The sequence below is a fragment of the Gobius niger genome (assembly GCF_951799975.1).
Source record: "Gobius niger genome assembly, chromosome: 23".
NCBI classification, from domain to species: Eukaryota; Metazoa; Chordata; class Actinopteri; order Gobiiformes; family Gobiidae; genus Gobius; species Gobius niger.
In genome coordinates, this window is record NC_136874.1 from 6,799,811 (window position 1) to 6,813,476 (window position 13,666).

A 13,666-nucleotide genomic window follows, 5' to 3' on the forward strand; every position below is an offset into this window, starting at 1 on the left:
AAACACAAAAAAAACATGTTTTTTTCCCCTCGCCCTGAATTCAATCTCTCTTGTTTTTTTATACTGCCTTGCCAATTATGATTACAGGCGAGAACCACTTAGTGTTGATGAGTTCTCTTTCCTTTGGGAGGTGATTTATTTAGAATTAAGAGCAAGGCGAGCGTGAGGATAAGAGCAAAAGAGGCTAAGGGAGGAAATAGGAAATGCATGTAGCTGTGAAGAAAGACGGACCTTTTGGGGTTTGTCCTCAAGGTCAGTGTGCAGTGTAGCCGGGCATGAGTAGAAAGTGTTGAGAAGACGGGGGTCGCGTTGGTCGGGAATGTTTTATTGATGAGGATGTTCGGTGGAGACGACGAGATGAGAAAGCACAAATAAAAAAAGGCTTTCAGTGTAATGTCTCTTTCTATAAAAATCATTTTCTTTATGAATCTATTTAGAACAAAAGTGGGGCTAAAGTGCAGCCTTGGGGTAAATCTTTCGTATTTAAATAGTAATAACTAGAGATGCACCGATCCAGCCTTTTTGCTTCCGATGCCGATACTGGGGGTTTGAGTATCGGCCGAAATCCGATATTAACCGATACCAAGAGACTTTCTTAAAAGTGGCTGCTGTGAGTGAAAACGTGACTGGTCAATAAAGTATTTCTTGTGATGATGTTACAGATCAATTATAAATTACATCTATTAATAAACAAATGGAAAAACTAATGGATTTTAGACACTCCTTGGGACAGGCTATTTTACATTAACTGTCATCTGATCATTACAACTTGTGCATTACTTATTTACTTAGGCTATTATTTACTCATATTAATTATTATCTTATATCAGTTATTCTTTAACAGCATTTCTTAAACTAAATACAAAACACTTGGCCACACCAGCAGGGGCCGATAATATTCTATTTAGCACCTTTAGGTATTTATGTCCTAGTTTCTGACCCAGCCTTGATTAGTTGCCGTTAGCATTAGCATGCTCCCGCTAGCTTTAGCATGCTATTGCTAGCCGCAGCATTTTGCATGGCGATCATATATACGTATGCAGAGGTTAAAAGTAACTCAGTGATTATATTCTTCAGGCTCCTCTCTTCAAAATGATATACTGCATGTCTATGTTCAGTAAGATTTAGTTGGTGAAAATTGTTTTTTTTTAAAGTGGTCAGAGCCAAAACTGGTATTGATACTTGTAGCCGACACCCGATATTGTATTTTTTCCAGTATCGGCTCTGATATCTGATACCAGTAATGTTTTAAATGAAGGTTGTCTGAGCTAGTTTAGTTTTTTTGTTTTTTTTCATAGCCCAAATAGCCTAGAGCAGCCATTCCCAAAGTCTGGAGTGTCCCTTATCCCATTATATCCTACAAAGGTCCCCCCTATAATAAGAATTTTTAATGTTTTACAACTTGAAATTAGTATAAAATAGCAAATAGCAATGACTGTGGGGGCTAAATACTGACTTAAAGGGACTATACAGAGTTTAAATGTTAAAATTATGTATTTTCCTCCCCCTACATGTTCCAGCCATGTCCTAAGGTGTAGAATGAGTTACTTCAGGGTCTGAATTGTCATCATGCACAAGCTTAATATAAAAGCTGCAGTTACGCATAAGACCTGAGGTGGCAGTAGTGAGTATAAAATGGCCAACTTGCATCTAACCCCTTTAAAACAGTAACATCTAAACTCAGTCAAATTTAATTCCAAATTACATTTTTTTCATTGTTCTGGGCCCCCATACAGTGCCTCTGAGGCCCACCACGGAGCCCCGGACCCCACTTTGGAAACCTCATGCCTAGAGAATTTGTTTTTACTTTTACTTTTTCACTACAGAACACAACTGGACGCCATATTAGAGGCACAGATCGGTGAAACTGCAAACGAAAGTGACAAATTTATCCCACACACAGCTCACAAATGCTTCTTGATTCACAAGGCCGTCACTCGTTTAATTTTAATGCGTCTAAAAGTGTCCGTCCATCTGATGCCTCTTGAATAAGCGCAGCCTCGGACCACGGTTCGTGCACTGTCTGTCCACTCCGGCGATTACAAAACAGCTTGACTCACCGATGTCTCACAGTGAATAAGAATGACTGGGGACATCTGAGCGACTACTTAGTCATTTTGGCACATACGCCGACACCCGGCAGCTGAACGCCAACTACGAGCGAAGGGGGATGTTTAGTAATAAGCAGAATTCATCTTTTTAAGTTGAGTAAATAAATAGCTGAGGAGGCAGTATCACTCACTACTACTAATACTTCATTTAAAGTCCTTTCTCTTACAGTTTCTGTTCTTGTTCGTTAACCACACAATACTTTTACTTATTCGCTGAGGAGGCCTTGACTTACTCGCCCACTCAACAGAAACTTTGTGGAATAAAAATAGCTCCAAGTACTTCATTTTAAAAAGTAAAGATGAATTTCAAGTGCTTGTGAAGTGAAGCTTTTAATGCTTGTACTTCGTCTGGTGAAACAAGGGGAGACTCTAAAAGATTAACACAATGAAGCAACTATGACATCATTAAAGTATGTTGCTAGATGGCCATTTTTGAGATATTTCCCTATTAGACATTACTACTACTACTACTTTTATACTGTTGTTGATATATTAGTGTGATTATGGTGATTACTACTATTACTGAATAACGTCATCCTAAACTGTCAATAGGCAGAGACAGAAGTATGATTGTATTCTATTATGGCAGTGCAAATGCGATACTGTACCTTTAAGTGAACTTTGACCTTAGAGATAACTTGGTACTTCCTGCCTTTCACTTTTCTCTGCTAAAGGGAGTCAATCATTGCTTGTTTTTGCAAAGCTTACTCTGGTTATTTGAGTAATGGCCGCACCGAATAGAAATGCCCTCACACACGCCTGGGAGGTAAGATCAACATCAACTGAGTGTTTTTTCCAGTTCAGCTTTACCCAAACGCATGAGGTCACAGCCTATAGGCCAGTGCAACGACTCATTTGAAAGCTAAGACCAACAAAACTCATCTAAATGGAGCTTTTGCCTCGTGTAGTTGCACATATTTTTTTCAGAGTTTTCATTACATTTTTGCCACATTTTCATTGCCTTTTGTGGCTTTTTTGTTGCTCTTTTGTTGCTCTTTTGTTGCTCTTTTGTTGCTCATTTTGTTGCTCTTTTGTTGCTCCTTTTGTTGCTCATTTTGTTGCTCATTTGTTGCTCCTTTTGTTGCTCCTTTTGTTGCTCATTTGTTGCTCCTTTTGTGGCTTTTTTGTTGCTCTTTTGTTGCTCTTTTGTTGCTCATTTGTTGCTCCTTTTGTTGCTCATTTGTTGCTCCTTTTGTTACTCATTTGTTGCTCCTTTTGTTGCTCATTTGTTGCTCATTTGTGACTTTTGTGTTGCTTCTTGCTGCTCTTTTGCTGCTGTTTTGTCACTTTTTCGTCACATTTTTGTCACTTTATCATAATTTTTTCATCCTTCTTTTGTTGCATTTTCATCCTCGTTTTCATCTAGTTTTTGCTGCTATTTTACACAATATTTCAAGATGCTTTTAGATTTGGGTAAAGCCAAACTGGAGAACGTGTGCTCGGTGAGGTTTAAGAGGTTAATCACCTTCATCATGCTTTCTGTCCTTCAATTGCCTTCACTACAAGTATATCATTCTGCCAGTGTCAGAAAGTTGTTGATTTGACCGTATTGTTTGTGATTACAGAGTTCAGACTACGAGCCCTCACTTCCTGTTTCAGAGAAGTCCAACCCCCTTAGCCGGGACATGGACAGAGCGTCGGCCAATCAGATCGTCAGAATCCTCCAGGCCTGTGATGAGCAAATATTTCGAAAAGAGGACGCCTGTGGCCATTACCAGGTATAGAGTGTGACTTCAAAAGGAATCAAGCAAATCTAAATTAGTATTATGGACACTTTTTTTTTTTTTTTAGACACTTTTGAGTGAAGTTGTGTTGAAATCTGTGATGGAAGTTGCCGTAAGAGTGGAGCGGATTCTCAAGGTAACGAATGCTATACGAGAGAAAAGAATACGAGCCTGGACTAAACTAAGGCTCAGGGTGAGTGTGGCTCAGACTGTCCTTGGGCAAGACACTTCATCCACCTGGCCTTTGTGTGAGTGCAGTGTCTGAGTCAGTGGTTGGAGGGATTTTTCAGCTTCCGTCATTCGACCCCAGGGCAGACGTGACTAAAATTGCAGCCACCAATTTATATTCTTTGCCCCCACCTTTTCAAGAGTTGCCATTATTCATTGTACATATGCCCCATATTTACTTATTACTTTACTTTATAGCTTCTTTGCACATTATCCTGAGTGAATGTCTCCATTGTGAGATCGATAAAACTCCCCCAAGTATGGAGCGAATGAATAATGCACAATGGGAGGAAAAAGTATGTGAAAGCTTTGGAATTTCTCACATTTCTGCCCAAACTGGTCATAAAATGTGGTCTGATCTTCATCAAAATCATAAGAATAAGTAAACAGTGTTTGCTTAAACTAATACCACCCAAACAATTCCATGTTATTGTATTTCTAATCATCATAGCATGTAAACATTCACAGGACAGGAAGGAAAACGTCCCCCAGGGGTCAATCTTGGGACTTGGTTTCCATTGGTTGATAGTTTAAGGTCCTCATCCAAACCCATTATTTGATTACCCAGTGCAAAAACAGCATTTTCTGTGTCTAGCTGGTCATTAGGAGTATGTTTTTTGTATTGAGGGCAACAGTGTAGTCCACAATGTTACAGAGTGTGGCTTTAATCAGACCAATGCAGACTAGATAAACCCACTAGAGCCTGCAAAAACAAGGCAATACCAGGTCTATCTCACTTGCTGTTGTGTAGTTGCCATGATAGAGAGAGAGTCAGTTGTATTTATCGTTGATCATCTGAAAATACTGTATTCCTCACCCAGGATCCGCGAGACAGTCTTGTAGTGCTGAGTGGTTGTGGGACTTCCGGGCGACTGGCTTATCTAATTGCGGTAAAAGCTTAGAAAAAAATCAATATGTTGCTAACTTAAAACTCTGATCAACATTTCTTTTTGGGTCTCGTTTCAAAGACGAGCTTTAACAGAGCTTTGAAGGAATCGAACCAACAGGAAGTTTATACCTACACTATTGCAGGAGGCGACCGGTAAGTCAACACCATTAGGAACGTTTTGTTGTTCTGTGGTTATGGCTGGTGGTAGATGCATTTTTCCAGGGCTCTTTTCACCTCCCAAGAAGCCCCTGAAGACGATCCTACAGCGGGCACGCTTAGTCTAAAGGAGGTAAAAGTAAATTCAGCAGTAGATGTTGTAAAGTAGTGGCAGTATTTGTAATCTCCATGTATTTTCTCGCCTATACATAGGTCTGTGAAGGAAAGAAGCAGGTCTTGTACATTGGAATCTCATGTGGCTTATCAGTGAGTTGGGAGTAAATGTCGTCAGTGCCGAAATGGAAATAATGGACTTTTTTCATTCCAGGCTCCATTTGTGGCCGGTCAACTCGACTTCTGCCTTCAGCACCTGGACATCTTCACTCCAGTGTTGGTTGGGTTTAATCCGGCAAATCAGGCCAGGTTGGAAGACATCTTTATAATTCCTCAAATATTTATTCCTTAAATGTTTGCTACAGTGGATAGAGTAGCCAAGCATTATTTTACTCAAGAAGGAGGCTAGGGCATCTGTTCCGGATGCCTCCTGGAGGTGTTCCAGGCATGTCCTAGTGGGACAAGGCCTCGTGGAAGGCCCAGGGCACGCTGGTGGGACTATGTCTCCGAGCTGGCCTGGTGTGGCCTCGGGGTCCCCCCAGAACAGCTGGAGGAGGTGTGTGTGGATCGGGAAGTTTTGGCATCTCTGCTGAGACTGCTGCCCCCGCGACCCGGCCCCGGATAAAGGGAAGAAAATGGATGGATGGATGGATGGATGGATGGATGGATGGATGGATGGATGGATGGATTTTACTCAAGTAGAATAAGCTTGAGGCCAAAACAACGACTCATATAAACCTACCAGAAACCTTAACAACATTGGTCCTGGAGTGTTTAGAGGCCACTCGCACAGCCTGGTCACTGAAAAGTCAAATATGCATTAATATACATATTTTTTTCCACATAAAGAGTTACATAATTCACCTTTAAGCAAAGAAATCCAACAGATAGCACATTCATTTCCAGCTTTTGTTAATATTATGTTTCCCCTATACAGACTAGGTCACCACATTGTGTCTTCTGTGTGTCCAGGGCTGATCCAATGCAAGGCTGTGCTTTCACTTTCCGTGACGTTGTTCGGAGGATGCGAGTGGCGGCTTCTGCACACGAGGCCTTCGTCATCAACCCGGTCGTGGGGGTCAGTGAGCCACACTCTCATTCAGCACGGCGCTCCATGTAAAGCACTTCATTTGCATTCAGACGCATGTTCTTTCTCCCACACAGCCAGAAGCCGTCAGCGGGTCCTCCCGGATGAAAGGGGGCAGCGCCACCAAGATCCTGCTCGAGGTGGTCATGCGGGCGGCTCACCACGCCGCCTCTGCACGCCGCCCGGTCACACCACAGTACGTGCAATGAAATCATCTGGAATAATAAGGTCCACCGACACAGTTCACTATAGAGCAAATACTCACAAAAGATAGAAATGAATAGATTACTGAATGTGTTATTAAAGCAGAACTGTATTACATTTCACTCAGTAAACAGAAATACATGGATGTATTTCATTATTACTGTGACTTACTGGGAGCGATAGATTAGATTAAACACTATATTCCTCTTTTAAATGCTTTAATTTGGTGAACCACTTCAAAACTACCATTATAGGAATCTGAGTGTGAGTTTACTGTTGCTGATTTGTTATCAGCATTCATGACAGCAAAGTTATGTTGCTTTGAACTTGTGATGCAGACACACATAACCTGGAGAGTTACACAGTGTTGGAGGTAACGTATTACAAAAGTCACAAAAATATATGACTTTTTTCAGTAACTAAGGAAAATAGCATGTTTCTGAAACACAATATGGGAATATATTAGTCATTACAATTCAAATAACTCAAGTTACAAGTGCATTTAAATGTATGAACAAAACAATGCCCCCAAACAGAATCAAATCAGGTCGGACACTGGTGTTTAGCATCTGCAGTTGTGCATAAATGTCGTCAAACAAAACACGAGAGAATGGGGATAAAGAAGGAAAGGACATTGTTGACTGCACTTTTGCTCGGTGGCATTGCTACTATTTTTAGTTTAAATTTTGCCAAAAGTAACTCAAAGTAGTGTAACTCAATTACATTTATCCATCCATCCATCTTCTTCCACTTGTCCGTTGCCGGATCATGGGAGCAGCTGTTGGATCTGCCCAAATCACATTGCACCAGCCCCTTATGGCTCTTCTTGCAGGTGGTGGGTCCACAGAAGGACGGCCTCATGGTTCTAAACCGGGCCTGTTGGTCTCTCATAAGGAGCTTCTGAACCGCTCTTTGTCTGACCCATCACCTATAGGACCTGTTTGCCATGCGAGACCCTACCGGGGCACGAAGCCCCCGACAACAGAGCTCCAGGATCATTCAGGTGCTCAAACTCCTCCACCATATTAAGGTGGCGGCTCCAGGAGGGGAGTTATATTTCTGAAACAGTAATATGTAATACAAACATATTACATTTTAAGCGGTAATCTGTAATATAGAATATGTTACAATTTTAAAGTTATTTGTCCAAAACTAGCTACACAATGTGGAATAAAACTGAGAAAAAATCAATGTAGACAAAATACCTGCATTATTATTGGCTTTTAGTTAACCTCTTACCGCCTTAACCCAGTGCATTTTCTCCAGTTTGGTTTTACCCAAATCTAAAAGCTTCTGGACTGGAGCTTACAGCCTATAGGCCAGTATTACGCCTCATTTGAAAGCTAGGACCTAGAAAAGCTAATCTGGATATTATGGATATAATATGGATCTTTCCCCTTACGTTGTTGCTGTGTTGTCACTTTTTCTCACTTTTGCCACTATTTTGTAGGGTTTTTGTCACTTTGGCTGCACCTTCATCACTTTTTTTGTCACATTCTTGTTATTTTTTTGCTTTGTGCAGTTTTTGTCACATTTTTGTTGCTCCTTTGTGTCTTTTTCGGTCACTTTTTGACTGAGAGAGAGAGAGAGAGACTTGAGAATGAGTTTGAGCGTCTACCAAATCCGTGTTTTCATTCGTACCTGATCATCTTCACCCTGTTTAGCCCTGACCTAATCCTGCACAGTTAGTCTCTGGTCATATACAGTGTGTGCCTTCTTTGTCCATATAGATTTCATATACGTCCCACTGCGACTCTATGGGGCAGACCGCTAAGTGCTTCTCTGTGTGTCTGTAACCACACTCTCACACCCTCCTGCTCTTTAGCCCTGCAAAAAACACGGCTTTTACATTAGACCTCAGGCTCACTTTTACGCAATCAATATCCGTGGACATATAGGCTTTTCATACAATTCATACAAATACTCTTCTTCTGCATACTTGACACAAATTAGTAATATTAGGTTAGTATGTGTTGAGCCAGGTCGATAAGTGTAAAGTGTAGTTCCCCCACGTCTGATCTGCTGCGCTCTGCTGACCCCTAGCGGACACTACAATATTACATTCCCCTGTCAGAATCCAATGCATTTTTTTTTGTTTATCTTTTTTACGTAATGTCATGTTTATTCAGGGCAATACGGGAGCACGTGGACGCCTATTCGAAATGTTTGGATACAACTTATAGCCAGGCTGAATTCATCGCTGATATAATGAAATCAGCTGGAGAAAGGTAACAAAAGCGCGTGCAGGAACTTTAAAGTGAAGTCTTATTTCCGCCTGATCTACGTTATTCTAGTTTACAGTGCGGGAGGCGCGTGTGTTACCTGGGATGGGGCAGTCCGGGCGTCCTGGGCTTGATTGACGCCAGTGAGTGCGTGCCCACATTCGGAGCAGGTAGAACATGCATAATTCATGTGTATTTGCATAATCGTGTTGATTTTTAGCGGTGTTTGTTATGGCGCCGGCTGCATAATGGACTCTGTGTTTCCATATCAGACCATAATGACATACGGGGCTTCGTCAGCGGAGGGTACGGCGCGCTGAGCAACAGAGAGGGGCCCCTGACTCCTCTGGTGAGCGGCATGCGGAGCAATACTATACCATAGAAGCAATGTTAAGAGTGTGAGCATTGTATTAAATGGCACTACTACTACTACTGCTACTGCTGCTACTACTACTACTATTACTGGCACTAGTACTACTACTGGCATTACTACTGGAGCTACTACTACTTTTACTGGCACTACTACTTCTATTACTGGCAGGACTACTACTACTACTACTACTACTACTACTACTACTACTGGCACTACTACTGGTGCTACTATTACTACTACTACTACTACTACTACAACTACTGGCATTACTACTGGTGCTACTACTACTTTTACTGGCACTACTACTTCTTCTTTTACTGGCAGGACTACTACTACTACTACTACTACTACTACTGGCACAAGTACTACTACTGGCACTACTACTGGTGCTACTACTACTTTTACTGGCACTACTACTTCTTCTTTTACTGGCACTACTACTTCTTCTTCTTTTACTGGCAGGACTACTACTACTACTACTACTACTACTACTACTGGCACGAGTACTACTACTGGCACTACTACTGGTGCTACTACTACTATTACTGGCACTACTACTTCTATTACTGGCAGGACTACTACTACTACTACTACTACTACTACTACTACTACTACTGGCACGAGTACTACTACTGGCACTACTACTGGTGCTACTACTACTATTACTGGCACTACTACTTCTATTACTGGCAGGACTACTACTACTACTACTACTACTACTACTATTACTACTACTACTACTACTACTACTACTACTACTACTACTACTACTATTACTGGCACTACTACTACTACTACTACTACTGGCATTACTGGTGCTACTACTACTACTACTACTACTACTACTACTGGCACTACTACTACTGGCATTACTACTGGTGCTACTTCTACTTTTACTGGCACTACTACTTCTATTACTGGCAGGACTACTACTACTACTACTACTATTATTACTGGCACTACTACTACTACTGGCATTACTACTGGTGCTACTACTACTACTACTGGCATTACTACTGGTGCTACTACTACTACTACTACGACTGGCACTACTACTACTAGTACTACTGGCACTGCTACTACTACTGGTGCTACTACTACTTTAACTGGCACTACTACTTCTATTACTGGCAGGACTACTACTACTACTACTACTACTACTACTAGCACTACTACTACTGGCACTACTACTACTACTACTACTGGCATTACAACTACTATTACTACTACTACTACTACTGGCACTACTACTACTACTACTACTGGCATTACAACTACTATTACTACTACTACTACTACTGGCACTACTACTACTACTACTGGCACTACTACTACTACTACTACTGGCATTACAACTACTATTACTACTACTACTACTACTGGCACTACTACTACTACTACTGGCACTACAACTACTATTACTACTACTACTACTACTGGCACTACTACTATTACTACTACTACTGGCACTACTACTACTACTATTACAACTGGCACTACTACTACTACTGGCACAACCAGTACTACTGGCACTACTACTACTGGCACTACAACTACTATTACTACTACTATTACAACTGGCACTACTACTACTACTGGCACTACTAGTACTACTGGCACTACTACTACTGGTACTACTACTACTATTACTGGGATCTCCATGGTAACAGTGGATTTTCCTGCACTCTACATGTTGAGTCAACACATAAAGCTGTACATCAAAGTTCATAGTCATAGTAGCCCATAAATTGCAAGTTCTATTTAATGTTACTTTTATTGCAAAATGTCAACAAATTATGCATGCGATTTAACCCCTTAACTCCCACCTGAACCGAGCACATTTTCTCCAGTTTGGCTTTACCCCAGTCCAAAAGCTTCTGGAAAAAAGCTGTGAAAGTAGCAACAAAACTGAGACGAAAACAATGATGGAAATGTGACAAAAAAATGAGAAAACATTGATTAAAAATTGGCAAAAATGTCTCAAACAAAAAATGACAAAAATTTGACAAAATTTGACAAAAAAATTACAAAAATGTGACAAAAAAATGATCAAAATTTACCAAAAAAATTACAAAAAATTGATGAAAAATGGACAAAAAAAAATTACAAAAATGTGATAAAAATCTGACAAAAAATTACGAAAATTTGACAAATAAAGTTACAAAAATGAGTTGAATACCTAACAAAAAAATGACGGAAAAAAATCTGATGACGTGAGGAAAAAGATCCTCTCGGTTCAGGCGGGAGTTAAGAGGTTAAAGGGGTATTATGTAACTTTTAATGGATGCCAAAGTTCTGTAGATAATGGTGCATTTTTGATGTGTTGTTCCACACTATGATTCATAGTCCTTTATAAAGCCTGATTACTTATTCGTGGATGTGTTTTTGATCCCCCACAGGGCTCCAACTATTGCATCTCACATGAAGACTTTGCAGAAACAATCCTGCCATCTCTAAATGACCGAGACACTGTCATTTTAATCTACACCTGTTTGGGTAAGGCAGTGAATTATCACAATAGAGACTTTGGAGGAGGAGCGTCATGTTTTTTGGACGTTTTTCAGATGACCAGAGTGAAGTGTCCAAGATGGCGACCAAAGTGCGAGAGAAGGGCTGTAAGCTTCACTCTATTGTGCACGGACATGAAGGGCAGGCAGCCATGGAAGAAGTAGGTCAATCCATCAATCACATCTTAAGTCATTGTAATTAACTGCAATGGTAGCAATAGTATTTTGACTTTTGACTGTTTTTTGTTAGCAATGGGAGCTAACGACAAAGCTAACCCTAAACGCAATCAGCACTGGCGCCCACGTCTTAAAGGGGAAGATTTACCAAAACTACATGATCGATCTTCAAGTCACAAACAGCAAACTGTACCACCGGGCCACGCGCTTACTGCAGGTACAGGCCCAACAACGAACTTTTGCAGAATAATATGTGCATAAGAAAATATTTGGTTTCCTTTTTAGAAGTTTTCCGGCCTTCCTGAATCCCAGTGTCAAGAAGCGCTGCTGAAAGCTGTCTATGAAGTGGAAGAACTGAGTGGTGTTGCATTGTGGGATGTCCGCAGCCACACAAAACTAGCTGCAAAAAGAACAAAGGTGAACGGTTTAATGGTTTAAGACTGGAGACTGGATAGAATTAGGGTGAGACGCTGCAGCTGCGTCTTTAAAGGGACTATATCATGCAAAATCAACTTTTTGGAGCTTTTAGCCATGTTGTTATGCTATTTCCTTATCAAAAACACCCCCAGAGTGTTTTTTTCAATGTGTTAGACAGGAAGAGCCCGACGTCTGCAATGTAATGCCTTACGGCCTGATGTTAATTTATAAGACAGCTTTTTCATTATTTCTGTATAAAGGAAGTGCCAGGTAAGCGCTGCCCCTGTGGCCAAAACAAACGCACCCCATGAGCGTCTAAACAGATGTCATGTTTGTGCTGGAAGTTGTGAAGAAGGAGCTCTTTCCAGCCTACTCTGGACACGCCTGTTCTTTTTTCTTACCTAACGATAATGTCACGGAGACTACAGGACTACTGGAATTCAGCAACTATCAGCCAAAATAAGTGTTTTTCTGTGACTGTCTCTTGATGGATGTTTGGGGAACCTTCGCCAGAATCAAAGTGGATTAACTTTTATAACCAACGCGAGTCCCATAATGTAAACACCCAGTCGATCAAAACGAGTGTTAGCTTGTGTGTTAGCCATTTATGAAGCTGTGTTGCAGATGTCAACTCCGTAAAACTTATTGCTGTGATATTTATGTTTCTTTTACTCCTAATAATGCATGGGCAGATCAGCTCGGGGAGAGGGGGCGGAGTTAACTGAATCGAAGCATCTTGTCTTCCGGGTTTGCAAAATACCCCCAGAAAATACTTATATTTCTCGCAAAAATGAGTACTCCATAGTAATAGTGGTACAATATGTCATATAAATGCCTGTAGTTTGCTTTGGGATGTCTAAAATAGCATGATACAGATCCTGTAAGACAGGTTTTCATCTGAATCTATGAAGAGATGTACAGTTACTGTTCTCTAAATGAGGCTTCTATGTTGTGATTGTGTAGGTTGTCCCTTTGGCGCTGGTCTCCCTGCTCACGGGCTGCTCGATGGCGGAGGCGCAGTCTCGTCTGGACCGTCAGCCAGTCGTTCGGGACGCGGTGGCAGCTTGTCTAGCACAGAAGAAGTAACGATCTGTCAAAGCCACAGAGAGACATTTCCACCAGTAAACAGTATTGACTACAGGGATCACTGGCCAATTTTCAGAGGACATTTTGTGCTTTTGAGTTGCTGGATGGGACAGTTATGGCCCATTGGTTCAGAATGGTTTCACACTGTTATGGATAATCTTCCTCTTTGTGTGCCTCATGTCCATTAAGGAAGTGAAATTAATCCTAAATACATTTGTAGTGAAAGAAAATCAGTCCAATCTATGCACTTTCAGTATGTTGCGGCCTCACCCGCTATTGAACCACGATTGGCCGCGCTCCGAAGTGTCCAAAGCCGCTCCGAAGATACTCGCGCTCACGTCACTAAGCTCTCACTCTGTCCAGGAGGATTG

The 13,666-nt window shown here is 41.2% G+C and overlaps 1 protein-coding gene across 1 annotated transcript; it reads left to right on the top strand.

Moving 5' to 3' along the window:
* Positions 1–2,790: 2,790 nt before the first annotated feature.
* gckr (glucokinase (hexokinase 4) regulator) lies at positions 2,791–13,381 on the top strand. Its single transcript, XM_079581956.1, has 18 exons — positions 2,791–2,877; positions 3,677–3,829; positions 3,903–3,971; positions 4,885–4,953; positions 5,032–5,105; positions 5,175–5,241; positions 5,322–5,375; positions 5,437–5,531; positions 6,195–6,300; positions 6,387–6,505; positions 8,643–8,741; positions 8,808–8,905; positions 9,008–9,084; positions 11,508–11,604; positions 11,673–11,776; positions 11,866–12,009; positions 12,078–12,209; positions 13,173–13,381. Exons 1-18 carry the CDS (start codon positions 2,836–2,838, stop codon positions 13,293–13,295), a joined length of 1,722 nt encoding a protein of 573 aa, XP_079438082.1. The 5' UTR covers positions 2,791–2,835; the 3' UTR covers positions 13,296–13,381.
* Positions 13,382–13,666: the final 285 nt, after the last annotated feature.